Source organism: Mustela lutreola, chromosome 6 (assembly GCF_030435805.1).
Source record: "Mustela lutreola isolate mMusLut2 chromosome 6, mMusLut2.pri, whole genome shotgun sequence".
Taxonomy (NCBI): domain Eukaryota; kingdom Metazoa; phylum Chordata; class Mammalia; order Carnivora; family Mustelidae; genus Mustela; species Mustela lutreola.
In genome coordinates this window covers 89,552,656-89,569,650 of record NC_081295.1, presented here as the reverse complement: position 1 = coordinate 89,569,650, position 16,995 = coordinate 89,552,656, and the positions used below count along the sequence as shown (strand labels likewise).

Below are 16,995 nucleotides of genomic sequence, written 5' to 3'. Positions count from 1 at the left end.
TGGCCTGCAGGGCCTGGGAGGGTACCACAGACTGCCCAGAACTTTCTGCAGGTATCCCCACAGCCTCTCCCAACCGCACCTCGGCCTCCCCAGCCACACCCAGCCACACCCAGCGGGTTTCTCTGGGCTGATGCTGGCACACGCCCCAAGTCTGTTTCTGTTTGGCTTTGGCATGCCCTGCTTATCTATTTATGTGCACATGTTTACTTATTAGTATATATGTATCCATGTGGCAGATCCTCCTTCCAGACTGTGCTTGGGTCCGCTGCCATAAAGTAAACTAACACTGCTGACAGGAAGCTACCCAGGAGAGGGGCTTGCAGCAAATGAGCTACGGTCCTGGGAGCGGTGGTGAGGGGCGGGCGGCGGGGGGGCTTCGCCGGATCCGGTTTTAGGGGAGCACACGGAACAGGTCTGAAGATGGCTGTTCAGCTCCAGAGTTACCTCAAAGGAGAGCCCAGTGCGGGTCACTGGCCCCCCTCTTCTGCTCCTCAGCCCCAGCCCAGCCTCCCTGAATATTCTGTCCCCTTCTCAGAACATGTGTTATCTGTCCCTGATGTCTGTCCCCTAGGAGCGGTGGGGAATTAAAGGGCCCACTCGGCTGGATTCCACTCACCGGATGGGAATGCGGTGCTAAGCAATAGAGAATGTGAATTTATTCTTTCTTGCCCACCCACCTTTCCTACCATCCCCATCGCCTCCAGACGTGAGGGATTTCCTCCTGAATCCCAGTTTTCTCCCCCATCAAGCCCCCAAACTCGCCCTGTGGGAACTGGAGGAGGCTGTTTTTCGAGGCAAGGGATGCGGGGGGAGGGGGGAGCAGACAAGTGGTGGGGGGGGCCGAGGGGGGGCCCGGGGGGGGATCCCCCGTTAGAACAGACGCTCCCCTTCCTTCAGCCTGTGGAAGTGGCCTGTGGGGAACGCCTGAGGATTCGAACCGGACCGTTCTTCCCGTTCTAGGAACTCCCCAAGAAACATCAGCCGGCCGTGGCCAAAGCCGAGGAGCCCCTCAAGAGCTTGCCGGACAAGAAAAAGTTCCGGCACCGGCCGGAGCCGCTGTTCATCCCGCCACCGCCCTCCTACACCGCCAACTCCGCCGCCGCCTCCTCGTACTCGGGCGCCACCCTGTACCAGAGCCAGCTGCGCTCCCCCCGCATCCTCGGGGACCACCTGCTGCTGGACCCCGCCCACGAGCTGCCCCCCTACACGCCCCCGCCCATGCTGAGCCCGGTGCGCCAGGGCTCGGGCCTCTTCAGCAACGTCCTCATCGCGGGCCACGGCCCCGGCCCGCACCCGCACCCGCAGCTGCCCCTCACGCCCCTGACGCCCACGCCGCGGGTGCTGCTGTGCCGCTCCAGTGAGTCCCCGCGGGCCCTCCTCACGCGCCCGGCCCCACCCCGCCCCGGGGGCTCCCTTCCCACGCGGGGCTCCTGCACCGCACTCACTTCTGCTGGGGCTTGTCTCTACTGGGAGCGCGCTGGGCGAGGTGCCCGAAACACTTAGACTCCACGGGTGATTCTCACCCTCGGGATCCCCAGTCTAGCGGGAGAGACCCCGGAGCTCTGGTTAATTACTGTCTCTTTGGCCTAAGTTGGAACAGTTCAAGTGCGCACGCGGTCCCTAAGCCGGTGCCACGGATCATCCTCGGAGACAGCCCCCCGCAATACATGTACTAAGCAGATAGACAAATAGGATTAGGTATTATTTGCAAGACTCCGCTTCTGCATCTTATGCACACGTTGTCTAAAGTTCAAGCATGGAGAGCCTCGGAGCCAGTATCTCTTTCTAGAGTAAGAATGGTTTCAGAGGAACGAACGAGGAGCTTAGTGGACCAGAATCGGGGCGATGGCTTCTCCTTGCCCTGTGCGAGAAATGAGTAATCCTAAACCATTTAGCACCACATGCCATCCAGTTCCTTGGAGACTACTGCGAGTAATTCTGGTGTGGGTTGGGTGGGAGGGGGGGGTCCCATTGTGAGTGTTTAGGTCACTGCTCATTGGCTATAGTTTCTTCCGTTCCTTTTCCTGTTGACCACTGATCTCTGGGTTTTGTGCTTCAGACAGCATTGATGGCAGCAACGTGACAGTCACCCCAGGGCCTGGAGAGCAGACCATTGATGTTGAACCGTAAGGAAAGCCAATTTTGGTTGTTTTTTTGTTTGTTTGTTTTTGTTTTGTTTTGTGTAACAGAAGCCTCAGCTGGGGATGAGGAACTTTGAGAATTACCACCGAATGAGAAGTTAGAAAAATTATAAGATCATGGTATTTCTCAGTTTCTGGTGTTGCAAGGCTTTTGCCAAAGACTAAATGTATACTAAAGCATGAAGTCCTATATTCAGAGAACCTAGTGTCCCCATCTCCATCTGCATGGTTCGGGCCACATGCTTGCACATTCCCAGTGACATTGAGCTCTCTACAAGGCTCCATCCAAATGCCCTTGCTTCCCTGTCCCTTCCCTAAAATTCTTGACTGGTCCTCCAAATAGGCTTAGTGTGGGAGAGACTGGAGATATAATGGAAGAAAGGTGCTATTTTCTTTTTTCCTTCTTTTTTCTTTTGTTTGTTTATGTATTTTACTTAAAGAGAGGAAGCATGAGTAGGGGAGGGGCAAAGGGAGAAAAACTTTCAAGCAGACTCCCTGCTGAGTGAGTGAGGAGCCCGACCCCGGGCTCCATCCCACAATCCTGAGATCACGACCTGGACCCAAACCCAGAGTTGGAGGCTCAACTGACTGAGCCACCCAGGAGACCCAGGGAAGGTGCTATTTTCATAGATAAGCGCAAAAAAGACCAGGTGGTAGAGTGGTGACAACATTGAGTCAGCACCGTTTTTCAGTTGACATTGATGAAGTTAAACTTTCTAGGCTTTACTTTTTTTAAGATTTTATTTATTTATTTATTTGAGAGAGAGAGAGCAGGAGTGGGAGGAGGGGCAGAGGGAGAAGCTGGCTCCCTGCTGAGGAGGGAGCCTGATGAGGGGTTCCATTGCAAGACCCTGAGACCATGACATGAGCTTAAAGGCAGACATTTAACCGACTGAGCCACTCAGGCACCCCAACCTTTCTAGGCTTTAGTTAACCGACCTATTAAGTGGAAATAATTATCACTGCCTTGCTTACATCTCAGGTTTTTGTGAGATTCAGATGGCATAATTTATGTGAAAGTAGTCTGAAAGGGATAACAAATGTAATAAGCACATTATGCTTGTTCCGTTTATCCTGGTTAAATTGTGCCAGCGGCCATACCCTGGGCAGCTGTTGCCTTGCAATTAGCACCTATCCTGTCTGAGTTACAGTGAGCTATGATGCTCCGAGCAGACTTTCCCCCGCCCCTCCATGTAGCATCTCTCCCCAATCTTAAAGCTGTTCCTTCTCCCAGTGAAAAGGCCATCCCTGGAATCTTAGGATCACACTGTTGGGAAATGCCTCTGCATTCTTCTTGCAGAAGGAACTGGTTTCCTCCTTTTTCAAGTTTCTGACAGTTGCTCTTGACCTCAAATTGAAGGCCACACTGTTGTTTTCATTCTTGTCCTTAAAGACGCATCAACATTGGCTTGAGGTTCCAAGCAGAGATCCCAGAACTTCAGGATGTCTCTGCCTTGGCTCAGGACACACACAAGGCCACACTAGTATGGAAGCCCTGGCCAGAGCTGGAAAACCATGACCTCCAGCAAAGAGGTATTGGCATGTGGGAAGAACTGGGTGGGGAAGGCTTGATCCTCTCACAAGGGTCTCTGGCTTCAGGCTGGGTGTTGTTTGTCCTTGAGATTTGAGCTCTCTCTGATGCATTGGCTTCTTATTGTCCCCAACAGTGGAGAATCTCCTGAATTTGTGCTGTTCAAGTGCGTTGCCTGGTGGAGGGACCAATTCTGAATTTGCTTTGCACTCTCTTTTCGAGGCCAAAGGTGATGTGATGGTAAGGAATGGAGAAGAGAGACCATCAAAAAGAGAGAGAGAGAGACTTCACAGTTCATATTCCCCATGTCAGAATTTTGAAAAGTATTTTCCTGAAATTCTGTGTTGTCCCACATGCCATAAAACCAGTTTTTAAGATCATCACCAATCAACATGCCACCATGTTCCTTATCTCACTGAGTGGGTCTGGATTTAAGCCTGTAGGAGAAACCTGCAGCTGGACTTCTGTCTGTACGTCTATTCCTGAGTAATAATTATGTTCACACCTGTCTTGGGAAATTAGAATTTCTTTTCAGTAGTCTTATAATTCACATCAGAAACTGGGCCTCCAATGATAGAGGTAGAAAACCTTACTGAGACTAGACTTGGCCTGAAAGAGCCTATCCTACTCTGCTGACTGTTCTTCCCTGCTGTGGAAGTCCGCCAGTTTGATGTTCATAGAAGTTTATCTCCTACCCAAAATGAAGGGTTTGCTGTGTACCAACTGGGGTCATTCTTGCAGCTTTGGCACAGTCAGACCTTTGGTGTCATTCTCCCAGGATCCTAGCTGACCATTTACCTGCTTCACCTGGGCTCCTACCAGGGGCACTCAGTTACTCACATCAGTTTCCCCCTTAAGAAGTACATGGTTTTGGTACCAAATCTGGCCTCTTGTGTCCCAATACTACCTTCTCATGAGATTATTGATTCCTTTCATGGCTTTTCTAGGATGTTAAGAGAATGCTTCCTAATCCTTTAAGACAAGTATTGCAGAGAAGAAGCATTTCTCAAACTTCTAATGTGCACACAAATCACTTGGGGCATCTTGTTAAAATGTAAATTCTTACTCAACAGTTCTGGAGGTGGGGCCCAAGGTTCTGCGTTTCTAACCAGCTCCCGGTGGATGCCCATGCTGCTGGCCCATGGACCACACTTGAGAAGCGAGATTCTAAGCCTTGCTCTGCTCCTAACCCATCTACTGTTCCCATGTACAATTCCAGAGGCACCATTTTTTTTTTAAGTTGAACAGGCTGAAAGAGGCATATTTGAAAGTGTTCTTTACCTAGGCTCTCTGGAAAGACAGTGCATAGTACAGTTACTATTAACACAACTGTTTATGTTAATTGCAACAAAATGCATTTTTCTGCAAAACACCCACAAATCACCCACTCATTTACTTGGAGCCTTTCCCCAGAGATTGAGTCCCCATTCAGTGGAGATCCCACTGTCTCTCTGAGGCTGGGGCCTTCACCAGGGAAGGAGTGGGGTCTCCACTATTTTTCTCTGGCCACAGGCATGGGCAGGGGGAGGCGTTTAAGTGCCACATCCCATGGGGTGCCGGCCAGAAAGGAAGCCCGGTCTGGGTTTCCTTCCAGCACCCGGAACTCCTAGCTCTGTAGTGCTGACTCCTTTTCCCCGTTAGGTAATGCTCTTCCCGCAGCCCACAGACCGCTCACTGACTCTCCCTTTTCTCTCCCATGGGTTTGCAGGTTGCTCTGGAAATGCTGCTGCTGAGGAAGCCAGTCAGGTTAAAATGTCATCCGTTAGCAAATTACCACTATGCCGGTAGGTTGCCAGGAGCCTTGTGCCCCATTGCTTCCTGAGAGCAGGCTTTTTGCATGTTTGGTGGGGTTACTTTTTAATAATAGATCCACCAGTCCTGTCCTAATCTCCCCTTGTGAGCTCCAGGGCTTCTGGGGCACAGCTGGTGGGGCAGTTGTGTCTGTTGGCTGGGTACTCTTGGGTGTTTGTATGGGTTCCCCTCACCCTAATGGACGTGCCAAGAGCTGGGTGACAGTGGCCGGTGCCTGCGTGTGTGGCAGTGAGACTGGTGCGTCGGCAGGAAGGCACCACCCAGGGGATGGCACAGAGACAACGCTCGGTGGCCCTCTCGGCTTTGGAATTAGTGGCCATGTGTTCAGATCTTGCCTGTACCCTTTGGCCTTCTGGAACCTTGGTCTCCTCACCCGTGAAACGGGGCTCCTCCTCCATCCTTTGCAGCACTTTGTGATGATCAGAGATAGTAGATGTAGCACAACGCATGGCATAGTCTAGTCACTATCATTTATTTATTGATTAATTACTTATTGAGTACTTGCTGCATACAAGAAACTGTGCTAAGTACTAAGATAAAACAGTGCCTATGACGGACGTAGGTGGAATCCTACCTCCTGCAGTCTTCAGTCTGAGGAGGAAGGAGTCACCAACCACAGATGACACTCAAGGCCAGAGAAGGACATCTACATATGTGTGTACTATACACACGCACATACATATATACGCATGCATATATATATATATGTACACGTGTTACACACATAAACGTACACATACAGAATGTGTCCTGTGACGGTGTGGGTTAATGATGGCATCACCAGTAAGGGGGAAGAAGAAAACACCTTTGAGAATTGAATGTGGTAAGAATCATGGAAAGAGAAGGCGACAGGTCAGGGAGCCTGAAGTGACAAAAGGAAGTTGAAATCAACATTTTAATTGGTCAGCTCCATCCGTTCTGAGGGCTGTGCAAGCCTGCTGGAGAGGGGACTAAATCCTCCAATGAGGATTTGAAGGTTCCATTGGTGCCTTGGGCAGATCCTGCATAAGTAGGTGCTAAGTACTGAAGTGGGCTTGGGGACCTGGTTGGACCTTTCCTAGTCCTCAGTCCAGGCAGACAGATGTGGCCTAACGTGAGGGCTGCTCAGCAAATATGAGAGTGTTCTCCATGGGTGCCCCACTGGGCCCAGCGTCCTTTGCCACGCTAACTGTGGGTGGCATCACGGGCTGGAAAGGCCCAGAAGCCACTTACCTGAGCACAGACAGCCCTGGATGTCTGTCTATGGATCACTGTTAGCACATGGGCTGCTACCAGAAGTAGGCAAGCACAAAAGGGACACGGGGATAAGAAATCATTTAACTGGGGCCTAAGCCAACCAGTTTCTTACTATTGTCTCCATAACTTCCTGCTTGGTGTCTGCCCCGAGTACGGGTAGGAAGATGTGGGAGTTCTCCCTAATCTGCCGTGGAAACAATTCAGTCCTCTTAATTCCCAGTGTCATCTGCTGCCCATTAAACCCTGACAGGCTGTCCAGCCTACTGGAGCCTGTCTCAGGCTTCTTTGAAGAGTGGGCGAGACTGTTGATGACAGGGAGCTTCCCAGCCATCTGCTGTAGCTGCTTCACCCACGGGGGAACCAGGGTGGCCGGAGCCTCTGGGCTGGTCAGCTCCAGCTGTAAGCAACCTTGTCTGAGACCCAGACCCCCTCCATCCAGTTCTTCCCACTGTGCCAAGCAAGTATAACATTGTTTTATGTGTGTCATGACACAACATTTGGAAAGCTATATAGAAGCCACCCCTCCCCAAAGAAAACAGAACCAAAATGCTGTAATAATAATAAGGGTTCTGAAACTAAACTCTGCTAAAATTACCCATCTTTTAGGGTCCCCAGCTAATTAGTTGCCCATCCTTGGCCTCCCTCCCCCATAAGCAGACCAGGAAGCACTCTTTTGCCTCCTGAAATTTTCAACCTTGGAGGCAGGAGAGGTGGAGCTGAGGTCTGAAAGGTTGGTATTCCACTAGCCCTGTGTCTCCAAGAAAAGGGTATTCACATATATCTGCCAGACGTTTCCCTTCTCCAGGAAGTGATCACAGACTGGGCCGTGGAGAATCTAGTAGAACTATGAGCAAAAAGGCCACAGGTCATGGGTCCCTAAAGTCTCCATAACTTTATAGTTCTCTTCCAGGCCCCAGAAGAGGCCCCAGAGTATATCCCCCTTATATGTCCTAATTACCAGCCACCACCTTCTTCCCTCAGTTTGGTTCAGGGTATCAGTGACTCACATCCCTGTGGCCCCATCCTGTCTTGGCCTTTGTGCCCTTTTTGGTTGCTCTCCAATAGGATTCTGTAAAGTCAGCATCACCAGGACACGGTCTTCTGGATCGCCTTAGGCTTTGGCTCTGTGGCTGTGACCAGTGTCACCCCACCCCCACTCTGTCCCTGGAGGCGAGGTAGAACATCTAAGGTTAGAGGCAGAGGCTACAAGTTTGGGGGGGAGACAGACGGAGACCCAGGCCTGTGTGAAAATCACTTCCCCTACTTTACTTAGGACATTGCCCCCCTCATCCCAAACAATTCAGTATGAAAAGAAAAAAGTGACCAGTGCTGGGGCCCAGGAAAGACACCAGTATGGGTGGGCATCTTGCCAAGGCCAGAGGAGCGCTGTACAAGATCCTTGGGAGGAAGGAACATGCCGTTGCATGGGCCTCCGGCATGCAAATCCACACCCAGGTACGCTGTCCAGCCTCTCAGCCCACCCCCCCGCCCATGTGTGGGTAGCACTTTGCAGAAGTTCCCCTGCTAGCAGTTGGGTTGGGTGGGGAAGGCCTGAACATGGGGGAGTCAGGGTGAGGAGGACACCTGGTTGTGATTAAGGGGCTTCCTGCATCCCTGGGTTTTCCATCGAACTGATCATTCCTGCAGGTGGGTGCAGACACTGGCCTCATGCTTCCTGGCAAGGGTGCAACAAAGGCTACCATCCAGCTCCCACCACAGCCCAGGCTCTTCCCAAGTCCCAGACCCTGACCTCACTCTGGACTTGCAGGATTCCTGGAGGAAATCCCCAATCGGTTGGCGAAGGCCTGTTCTCTATCTTGGAAGCTGCCCAGTTTGATGAGCAGATAGGACTACATACTCAAGAGAATGCTTGGCAAGGAACACAGCTGTGATGGCATTTTCCAGGCTTTCTCAGCTCATGTCTCTGGCTGGAGAGTGGTCTCCTCAAGGGCAGGACCTGAGTCGTTGTAATTGGTCTCTGGCCTTGCCTGACACAATGCTGGTAAAGAAGGGCTCAGCGTCTGAGTTCGAGGTGTGGATTCAGATGGAGGCCTCCCTTCCTTCTGCCTCACGGGGATCTTTGGCAGCAGCCGATTTCACCCTCCACCCCCTAAAAAAGGATTCATCCTTTACCTACTGTGGAAAACCTTACGCAGAAATGAAGATCTGATTTAAAAACAGTCCCCCTTTCCCTGCAGTGAACAGGTCTTCCTTGTTCTGTGCAATAACAACACCATCACCAAAGTATTTTAAGTCTTGAGAGCAGGATGGAAGGGCCCTCTAAAAGATCCTGAGCCCAATTCTCTCACCGCTCCATGTCTCTTTTTAATTGCCTGTGTTAGCTATAGATGGCCCCAAATGTAGCCCTAGTCCAGAGCCTGTTTCCCAGCAACCAAAGCTCAGAACATTTTTCCTCTGGATACTGTTCCAGCACCAGTTTCCTCAGTTAATTAGGCCCTTTGTAATTAGCCTTAATCGGCTTGTTAGGGGCCCCTGCTGATAACAGCCCAATAGCCAGGAATCCCCAGGTAGGGCAAATGAGCGCAGGGGGAATGTCAGCCCACTAACCCTGTGTGCATGCTGAGTGGACAGCGGGGATCCTGGAGAGGAAGAAAGGGCAGAGCAAGGGGACTGTTAGAGCAGCCCCCTGCCTCGGTTTTGTGTTTTATCCTGGACTTTGTCCAAGACACAGAATCCAGGAAGGGCTGGCTTAGAACCTTGTCTAAAAATGAAGAAAGTGCTCCTGTCCGACAGAGCCTCTGGGAATGAGATGCCTGAGTCTTGCCTTTATGGGATTACAGAAGGCATTTTGGGGGTCAGGGAGTGGAAGTCGGGGAGCCACCAGCAACCAGCAGCGGTGGGATTGTACTCCCACAGAACTAGGAACACCAGCACGACCAGTATTCTTCTCCAGTGCCGTTAATTCAGGTCAGCCAGGGACAGTGTGTATCCCCTAGCTGTGGGCTGACTTGGAATCTCCTTTCCAAGGGACCAGCAATAATTGTTGTGTACCTACCCACTTAGGACCAAATGGTGCTGTCTGTCAGAGAAGAGGAAACTGAGAGCCAGAGAAGTTGAGTACCTTTGCCTGAGGCCATAGGAGTAAGTGGCAGAACTGGATTTGCAGACTGGGGTCTCTTGACTAAAGTCACTGCTTTTCCTTTAAGATTGTATTCATTTATTTGACAGCACGCACAAGCAGGGGGGATGGTAGGCAGAGAGAGAGGGACAAGTAGGCTTCACCAAGCAGAGAGCCGATGTGGGGGCTCAATTCCAGGACCCCGAGATCATGGCCTGACCCAAAGTCAGCTGCCTAACCATCTGAACCACCCAGGCACCGCTGAAGTCACCCCTTTTTATCACAGCACAGTACCTTTATCTGGGAAAAGCACATTTGGGTGTTTCTAGATGCGGTCCTGGGAATTCTGTCCAGGAGCCCAGGGGTGGATTCTCAGCCCTGGGGGCACTCTTAATCAGGATGTCATGAAGATGGACCCCGCTCTAGTGTGAGCGAATGGATTTGCTGGTCTGGCCTTGCCTCTGCCTCTCACTTCATGGATGTCCTTGTTGGATAGACACACATACATGGTGCTGTCTTGTGCACTGAAGTGCACCCAGAGGACCACATAAGGCAGCCGTCTTTTACTCTGAGCACATGCTCCCTGCCCCGGGCCCTGCAAGCCCTCAGAGCAGGGAAGTGCAGCACACTTCTGATCCAGGCTAGAGGTACAGAACAAACACTCAGGTGGGGGAGACTGAAGACCCCATCACAGAGCAGCAGCCCTAAAAAAGTCACTGAGGAATCAGCAGGGGGGATGCCCTTCCCCCATGAGGCTTGGAGTCCCCCATGTCAGATGGTCCAGGAAGCTACTTCCCATTCAGTGGGGTTGCAACTGGCAAGCTCTTTGGAGGCATGAAGGGATATGCTGCTTAAAAATAGACCTGGGGGGGTGCCTGGGTGGCTCACTGGATTAAAGCCTCTGTGTTTGGCTCAGGTCATGTTCCCAGGGTCCTGGGATCAAGTTCCTCATGGGGCTCTCTGCTCAGCAGGGAGCCTGCTTCCCTTCCTCTCTCTCTGCCTCTCTCTCTGCCTACTTGTGATCTCTGTCAAATAAATAAATAAAATCTTAAAAAAAATAATAGACCTGGGCTGTAATCACGTGATGATTCTTCTCCTGGCGTGGGGTGGAATCACCTGTGCCCACCGTAGAGATGGGTGCTGACCTGAGAAGGCTGCCTGGCCCTGTTAGTGTCTCATCCGGTCTGAGAGCCCCACTCTAACTTAGGAAATGTGTGCTCTGGCTGAGAGCAGACAGGATTCTCATTGATCTAGTCATCATCAGCAAGAGGTCCCCTGATTCCATATCTGAGATGCAACCCAGAGCTGTCTGGGCTCTGGACCTGCAGCGGGATAGCTTGACCAGGGCTTCAGCCAATGTGACATGTCCCCATAATGATCCTCTTCCATCATTACATGTCTGATTCCTCTTACCTCTGCTGTTTGGATGGCTACCTAAAGGAAACCACAGCTGCTCTTTGGTTATTCAACTGAAGAGTTGGTAATCCTTTCTGTCTCTCTCTTTCTACGTCTGCTCCTGAGCAAGAGGAATATGATTGCTGGAACTCCAAGGCCCTGAATATTAGACAGAATTTGAGGAACACTGATGGAACCATTCTAGAGACCCAAATCGCACTGACGTCCTCTGCTCATATCCATTCCAGCAAAACCTCTCTACTCCTCCTCTCTTCTCCTTCTTGTTGTGATGGCTGCACAGCCAGAGATGTCCCAGCCTCCAGAACCTGTGGAAGATGCTTCTTTCTGCTGAGGATTATTCGGAAGGCCACTCCCCTTCTGGAAATAAAGAGAAACTTGCAAACCAAAGAAATCAGGTGGTGGTGGCCCTATGTTTTGGAGATCTGAGCCAGCCAACTCCACAGAACATATTCTGAGTCTGGAGCCAAAGCTCTTGGCTTGGGGACCCATCACTGGGTCACACGGAGAAGGTGTTTATTTGAGAAATCTGTTTCTATCACTGACTCACACATTCTCTCAAGGAGCCTGATTCACTGATTTTGGCTGAAACTTCCAATGGGAGACACAATTCAGGTTTCCTGTATTTTCATCTTCATCAGCCAGCCATAGCAAAGTGGAAATCCTGGGCTTACGCTGGTGAGGAGGGAAAGTACTACGGTTTGGGGGATTATAGCTCTGAGAAGTAGAACTTCAAAGGTCCTGCCGTGTACCATCCAAAAAATTCAGAGATGTAGAGAACTCAAAAAGCCAGGAAAGTGAAGCAGAGTTTTCTGCGAACCAGCCACCAGGACTGAACCTTATCTAGAGCCTCCAGAAATAGGACCTATCTTAGAAATAAGCTTAATTTCTTAACAGGACCACCCTGTATGATGATCTGCATATCTTGCTTTCTTATTTATGGAGGGGAAACAAATGTGAAAATCAAGTTCAGCCACCAAAGCAGGTACACCAACCCAGCACTGTGGGGCCTTGTCCTCATTGGTCTTGCAGATCAAGGACTGGTCCTACCCACCTCTCCAGCCTCATCTGCTTTCTTTTTGCTGGGAGCTTGTAGTTAAACCATACTGGGTTACTGCTTCTCTGAACACCTCCATTTCATCTGTAAAATGGGTAACAGTAATGCCAGTCTTATGGAGTTATCAGTACAGCCTAATGATTAATACCTCTGAAGTACTTAGAAAGCGGAATAGTAAGCACCTAGAAATGCTAGGGGTTTTGTCATTTGTTTTCCTAGCACGGTGTCTTGCGTGTAGTAGACATCTAATACCTGTTGATTGAGTGAATGAATGAATGGAGTGAATGAATGCATCATCTCACTCTTTGCTCTTACTTTTGCCTCAAACACGTTTCCTCCCCAGAATTCCCTTCCATCTCCTCCATGCCTGAACTGTTTCTGCGTGTCCTTTAAAACTCAGCTCAGGTGTTTTCTCTACCGGGAAGCCTGACCCTAACCTGAGCGTGAGGCTCACCTTGAACACCGTGGCCTGCTGGTGTGTCTCTCCCCACTAGATGGTGAGCATCTTGATGGTGGAGACTGCTGAATCTACCTTTAGCTACATTTTGCTGGGCACTCCCTGTTTTCCAGTTACTAAGCTAAGCATTTGTGGTGTCTTATCTTCTTTAACCTTCGCAGAGATCACAAAAGCTAAAGACAATTGGAATCATTCCCATTTGTAGGTCACCAGACTGAGTCTTGAGTTCAGTAACTTGCCAAGGTCAAAGCCAGAGCTGGGATTTGAATCCAGATGTCAGGGTTGCGAACCATTACACTACGCTGGATTTCTTGTTCAAACTGGAGTTGGATGTGTATCATATCACTTTCTAAACAGTCATGTTTTGTAACTAAATAAGCCAGCACCTAAAAGTAGGGAGAACTGTGAGCTGTTCTTACAATGTTTCTATTTTGTAGGTTCGGACAAGTGGACCTCCCTAGAAAGAAAACTGTTCAATAAAGCACTAGCCACTTACAGCAAAGACTTTATTTTTGTACAGAAGATGGTAAGCATGCTTTTTCTAATCGCTCACTTGAAATTGAATTTGGGAAATTGTGTACCTAAAGACATACAGAAATATCTGGTACTCATTTAACACTCTCACGAGAAGGATGTTAGGGTCACTCCAGTGTCAGGGAGGTGAGGGAGAAGGAGAACCTACATTATTTGGACATAGTGGTCGGGGGGTATTTTTTATCTTATTAAATACATGTAATTTATACATTCTCTCAGAATAAATAGGACGGGTCTGCTAGTTTACAATATACATGATTCATTTCTTGTATATTTGACAGATTTGTTGTGTTTTGGCAATTTTTTTCTGAGAAATTAAAGAAGGGATGATAGGTGCCTCCCCGCTAGCCAGCAGCAAAGCATCTGGTTTGGGGCCCCTAATCATAATGGCAATAATAATAAAAATAATAGTTTGCATACATAACATCTTGCAACAAAATAGAACTCTTCTATACAGATGAAATAGCACTTTTACAGCAGATAATGAACTTAGTAGACCTTCATTTCTAAGAGGTGAGGTGGTTTAGACTAAAAGTTAAAATGATCCCAAGGGTGTTTCAGAAAATCCATGAACAATGGAGACGTATTGTGTTATTAAGGTAATTAAAATGTTCAGGTCCACAGAGAGCAGTTGCAGGTAATAACTCCCACTGGCATCTGTACTGGCCGATGTCACCCACTTGGATGCCTGTCTCCTGTCCTTAATCTAGGGCCTTCCTTGATGGATAGGAATCAGAACAGGTAGACTCTCCTCCCTCTCCAGATCTGTATTCACTATTGGCTTTCTCTGCCTTGGAGCCCACCCCACTCTTGGCTGCCCCGTAAGCTCAGCAGCTTCCATGCTGTCGTCTTTTTTGAGTCCCCTTGCCCCAGGACTGAGCCAGGGGAGGCCTCACCCCTTGCAGGCCTGCACCGTGTTGACTGGTGATGGAGTCATGTGTCATGTTTGCGAGCAAGTGCTCTCCGAGCCAGTGTCCTCACTCCCTGGCTTTGCGAGCAAGTGCTCTCCGAGCCAGTGTCCTCACTCCCTGCGCAGCTCTAGAAATTCAAGATATCCAGGGATGAGAAGGGGACAGCTTCAGGAAGACAGGACTTGGGGTTTTGCCCCTCTGATCTTACGATTGGGTTGGCTGGCTCCCCCCAAGAATTGTGGCCAGCCTCCAGAAAACACACATTATTGAACCACACCTTGAGCTTGGAGATCTATGAACTACACAAAGGCATTTTATCCCCCCTCTAATATATGTACCTTTGCCCCCTTGGGGGAGGGCAGAGCAACATTGGTTTCCTGCAGAAACTAAGCTCTTATCATCATAACTTTTGCCTTACATTCCTGTTCGATTACTGAGGAACATTTTTCACAAATAGATTTTGAAGGTCAACCAGCCAGAGAGCCAAATACACTCAAGCACATTAAATGAAAAAACATGCTGCTTTATGGGTTAAAAAAGGGAATGAGCTCTCTGTGAACCAACATCAAAAAAGATCTCCAGGCTATATTGTGGGAAAAAAAAGTCAAGTTGCAAAACAGCAGACAGTGTGCTGCCTCTTGTGAGGAGAAATACATTTTTGTATTCTTTGGTATCTGCATTCAGTTTTTGGCATGGGACCCAAGAAATGAGGGGTAGCTGTGTGGCGGGGGTGGAGAGTGAGGGCTGGATGGAGGGAGACCAGGTGCCGAAGGAGGGTTTTCCCGATCTACATTTTTTTTTTAATTGAATTGCAAACACTTGTGAGCTATTTCACAAAAGCTGATGGCTGGGCAGAGCGCATGCTGCCGAGCTGATCTGCAGATGGCTTTCCCGGCAGGTGAAGTCTAAGACCGTGGCTCAGTGTGTGGAGTACTACTACACCTGGAAAAAGATCATGCGCTTGGGGCGGAAGCACCGGACACGCCTCGCAGAAATTGATGATTCTGTGGTGAGTGAAGCTGGTCAGTCGCTGCTTATGCGGGCCCCGCTCCCGCCCCACACCCAGGTTAGTAAGCGGCTGGCGTTTGGCTCGGCTTTATGGAGATGACTACCTGAGCAGGTGATGGCCCACTCCCTGGCGGGATTCAGGCCTCCACTTCCTGGCACAGAAATGCCAGAAGGAAGGTGCTTCTGACTTTCCCCCGGAGCTCAGCACTCAGTTCAAGGAGGTGAGGGCTTGCCTGGCTTCTGAGGCACCCAGGGTGATCCCTGCCTTGACTTGATGGCTTATAAGTGGGTGCCCTTGACCCCCCAGGATATCCTTTCTGATCCCACTGGCATCACAGATGCTGCTGGCCAGAGAAGCACAGCCCTCGGGTTTTCCCACAGCGTCTGTGAAGCATGACCAAGGAGGAGCTCTGGCTTCTAGACCGTGTCAGGAGCTCTCAATTATTGAGGAATAGTTAGCAGTGTGTATATTCTAATCCTTAATCACCGTTTATCCTCAAGATTGATTTCCTTCGGTGGCAGACGATCCAAAGTTGTCTGCATATTAAGCAGACATGAAAGATGTAACACACTAAGGATGAAAGACACTGAAGTCTTCTCTGAACCCCTAATGTGTGGCTTCAGTAATTATGATCACTTTTGTACTTGTGGTTCACTCCTTTTATCTGCATCCATAGCCAGGGGAAATATTTCCACGCACTGTGGGAAACATTACCAGCCGTGCAGGGGTGTATAAAAATGGCATGTCTTACAACAGATTCGTGAACTCCAAGCTGTCACCATCGGGGAAAGTGTTTGGAATTCATGATTGTTGTGAATATCTGTAATTACACTGTCATTCACCATAATGCCCCAGTTGTGATAGCACATACGTGGCTTATTTTCTTTAATGGACACTTACATAGCCCTTTCTATGTGCTGGGCCTTGTGCTAGGCCCTTTACCAGTATGAACTCTTAATCCTCATAGACATCCGGGAGGTAGGGAACTGAGGCACAGAGCGTAGGTAACTTAGCCGTGGTCAAATGGCTGGTGAGGATGTTGTCTGAGCCTGATTCCCTGTGTGATACTTAAGAGCAGTACAATGCAGACTCTTAAAGAAGTATAAAAACTTTTGGGCTCATTAATTCCTTGAGGTCCAAGTTCCTACCTAAGAATTATCCTAGATGTGAAATATACACACATATTTGAATTTATATTTGGACCCAGGTATCAGGAAAGAATCGACATCTGCATCAGAGATGATGGTGTTCTGTGCTTGCGGCTTCCCGTGACCAGGGCTTTTGTTTGAGTAACTGAAGTGGGTGCTGTCTTCTATCTGGAGAGCATTGTTCTCACCTGTGGCCTAATGTTTAAAAAAAGCAATGTGGTCTGTTCTGGCTCAATCAGCTGAACGCAGTTGAGTTCCCACGATGTAAATAACAAAGCGCATGTGGTACTGTGGGTGACCCGGGGATGTCAACTGGCCTCTGGCCCCCCTCCCCACACCAGGAGCGTATACTGAAGTTGGAGGATGTGGCATACACAAATGGAAGCTTTAGCATGAACCCCAAGAGTGTTTACAAGCAGCGTTAAGACAAGAGCCAAAAGGACTTGGATGGCACCTTAGGTCCTCTCTCTCCTCCAGCTCCACCATGCCCGAGCAAGGGTTTGAGGCCCAGAGAGGGGAAGGGCTGCCCAAGGTCACACAGAGCATTACTTTCCAGATGAGTGGACTAGATGGCAAACAAGCATGAAGAAACTTGGTCTTGCAGACCTAAGACCTGGCTCCTAAGCTTACTGACCTATAAAATGGGGCAGATGGCTCAGATGATTTG

The 16,995-nt window shown here is 49.5% G+C and overlaps 1 protein-coding gene across 21 annotated transcripts in view; it reads left to right on the top strand.

Annotated features, from left to right (window-relative positions):
• TRERF1 (transcriptional regulating factor 1) overlaps window positions 1-16,995 on the top strand; it is a 203,008-nt gene that overhangs the window by 171,628 nt on the left and 14,385 nt on the right. For 15 of the 21 annotated variants that reach the window (XM_059177972.1, XM_059177968.1, XM_059177975.1 and 12 more), the window contains 7 exons: window positions 961-1,357; window positions 2,060-2,126; window positions 3,535-3,674; window positions 3,809-3,912; window positions 5,381-5,456; window positions 13,164-13,252; window positions 15,070-15,237. In XM_059177972.1, the coding sequence (XP_059033955.1) occupies window positions 961-1,357; window positions 2,060-2,126; window positions 3,535-3,674; window positions 3,809-3,912; window positions 5,381-5,456; window positions 13,164-13,252; window positions 15,070-15,237 (1,041 nt within the window). The remainder of the gene's footprint in view (window positions 1-960; window positions 1,358-2,059; window positions 2,127-3,534; window positions 3,675-3,808; window positions 3,913-5,380; window positions 5,457-13,163; window positions 13,253-15,069; window positions 15,238-16,995) is intronic. The other 6 variants (XM_059177977.1, XM_059177985.1, XM_059177983.1 and 3 more) reach the window with 1 other exon arrangement.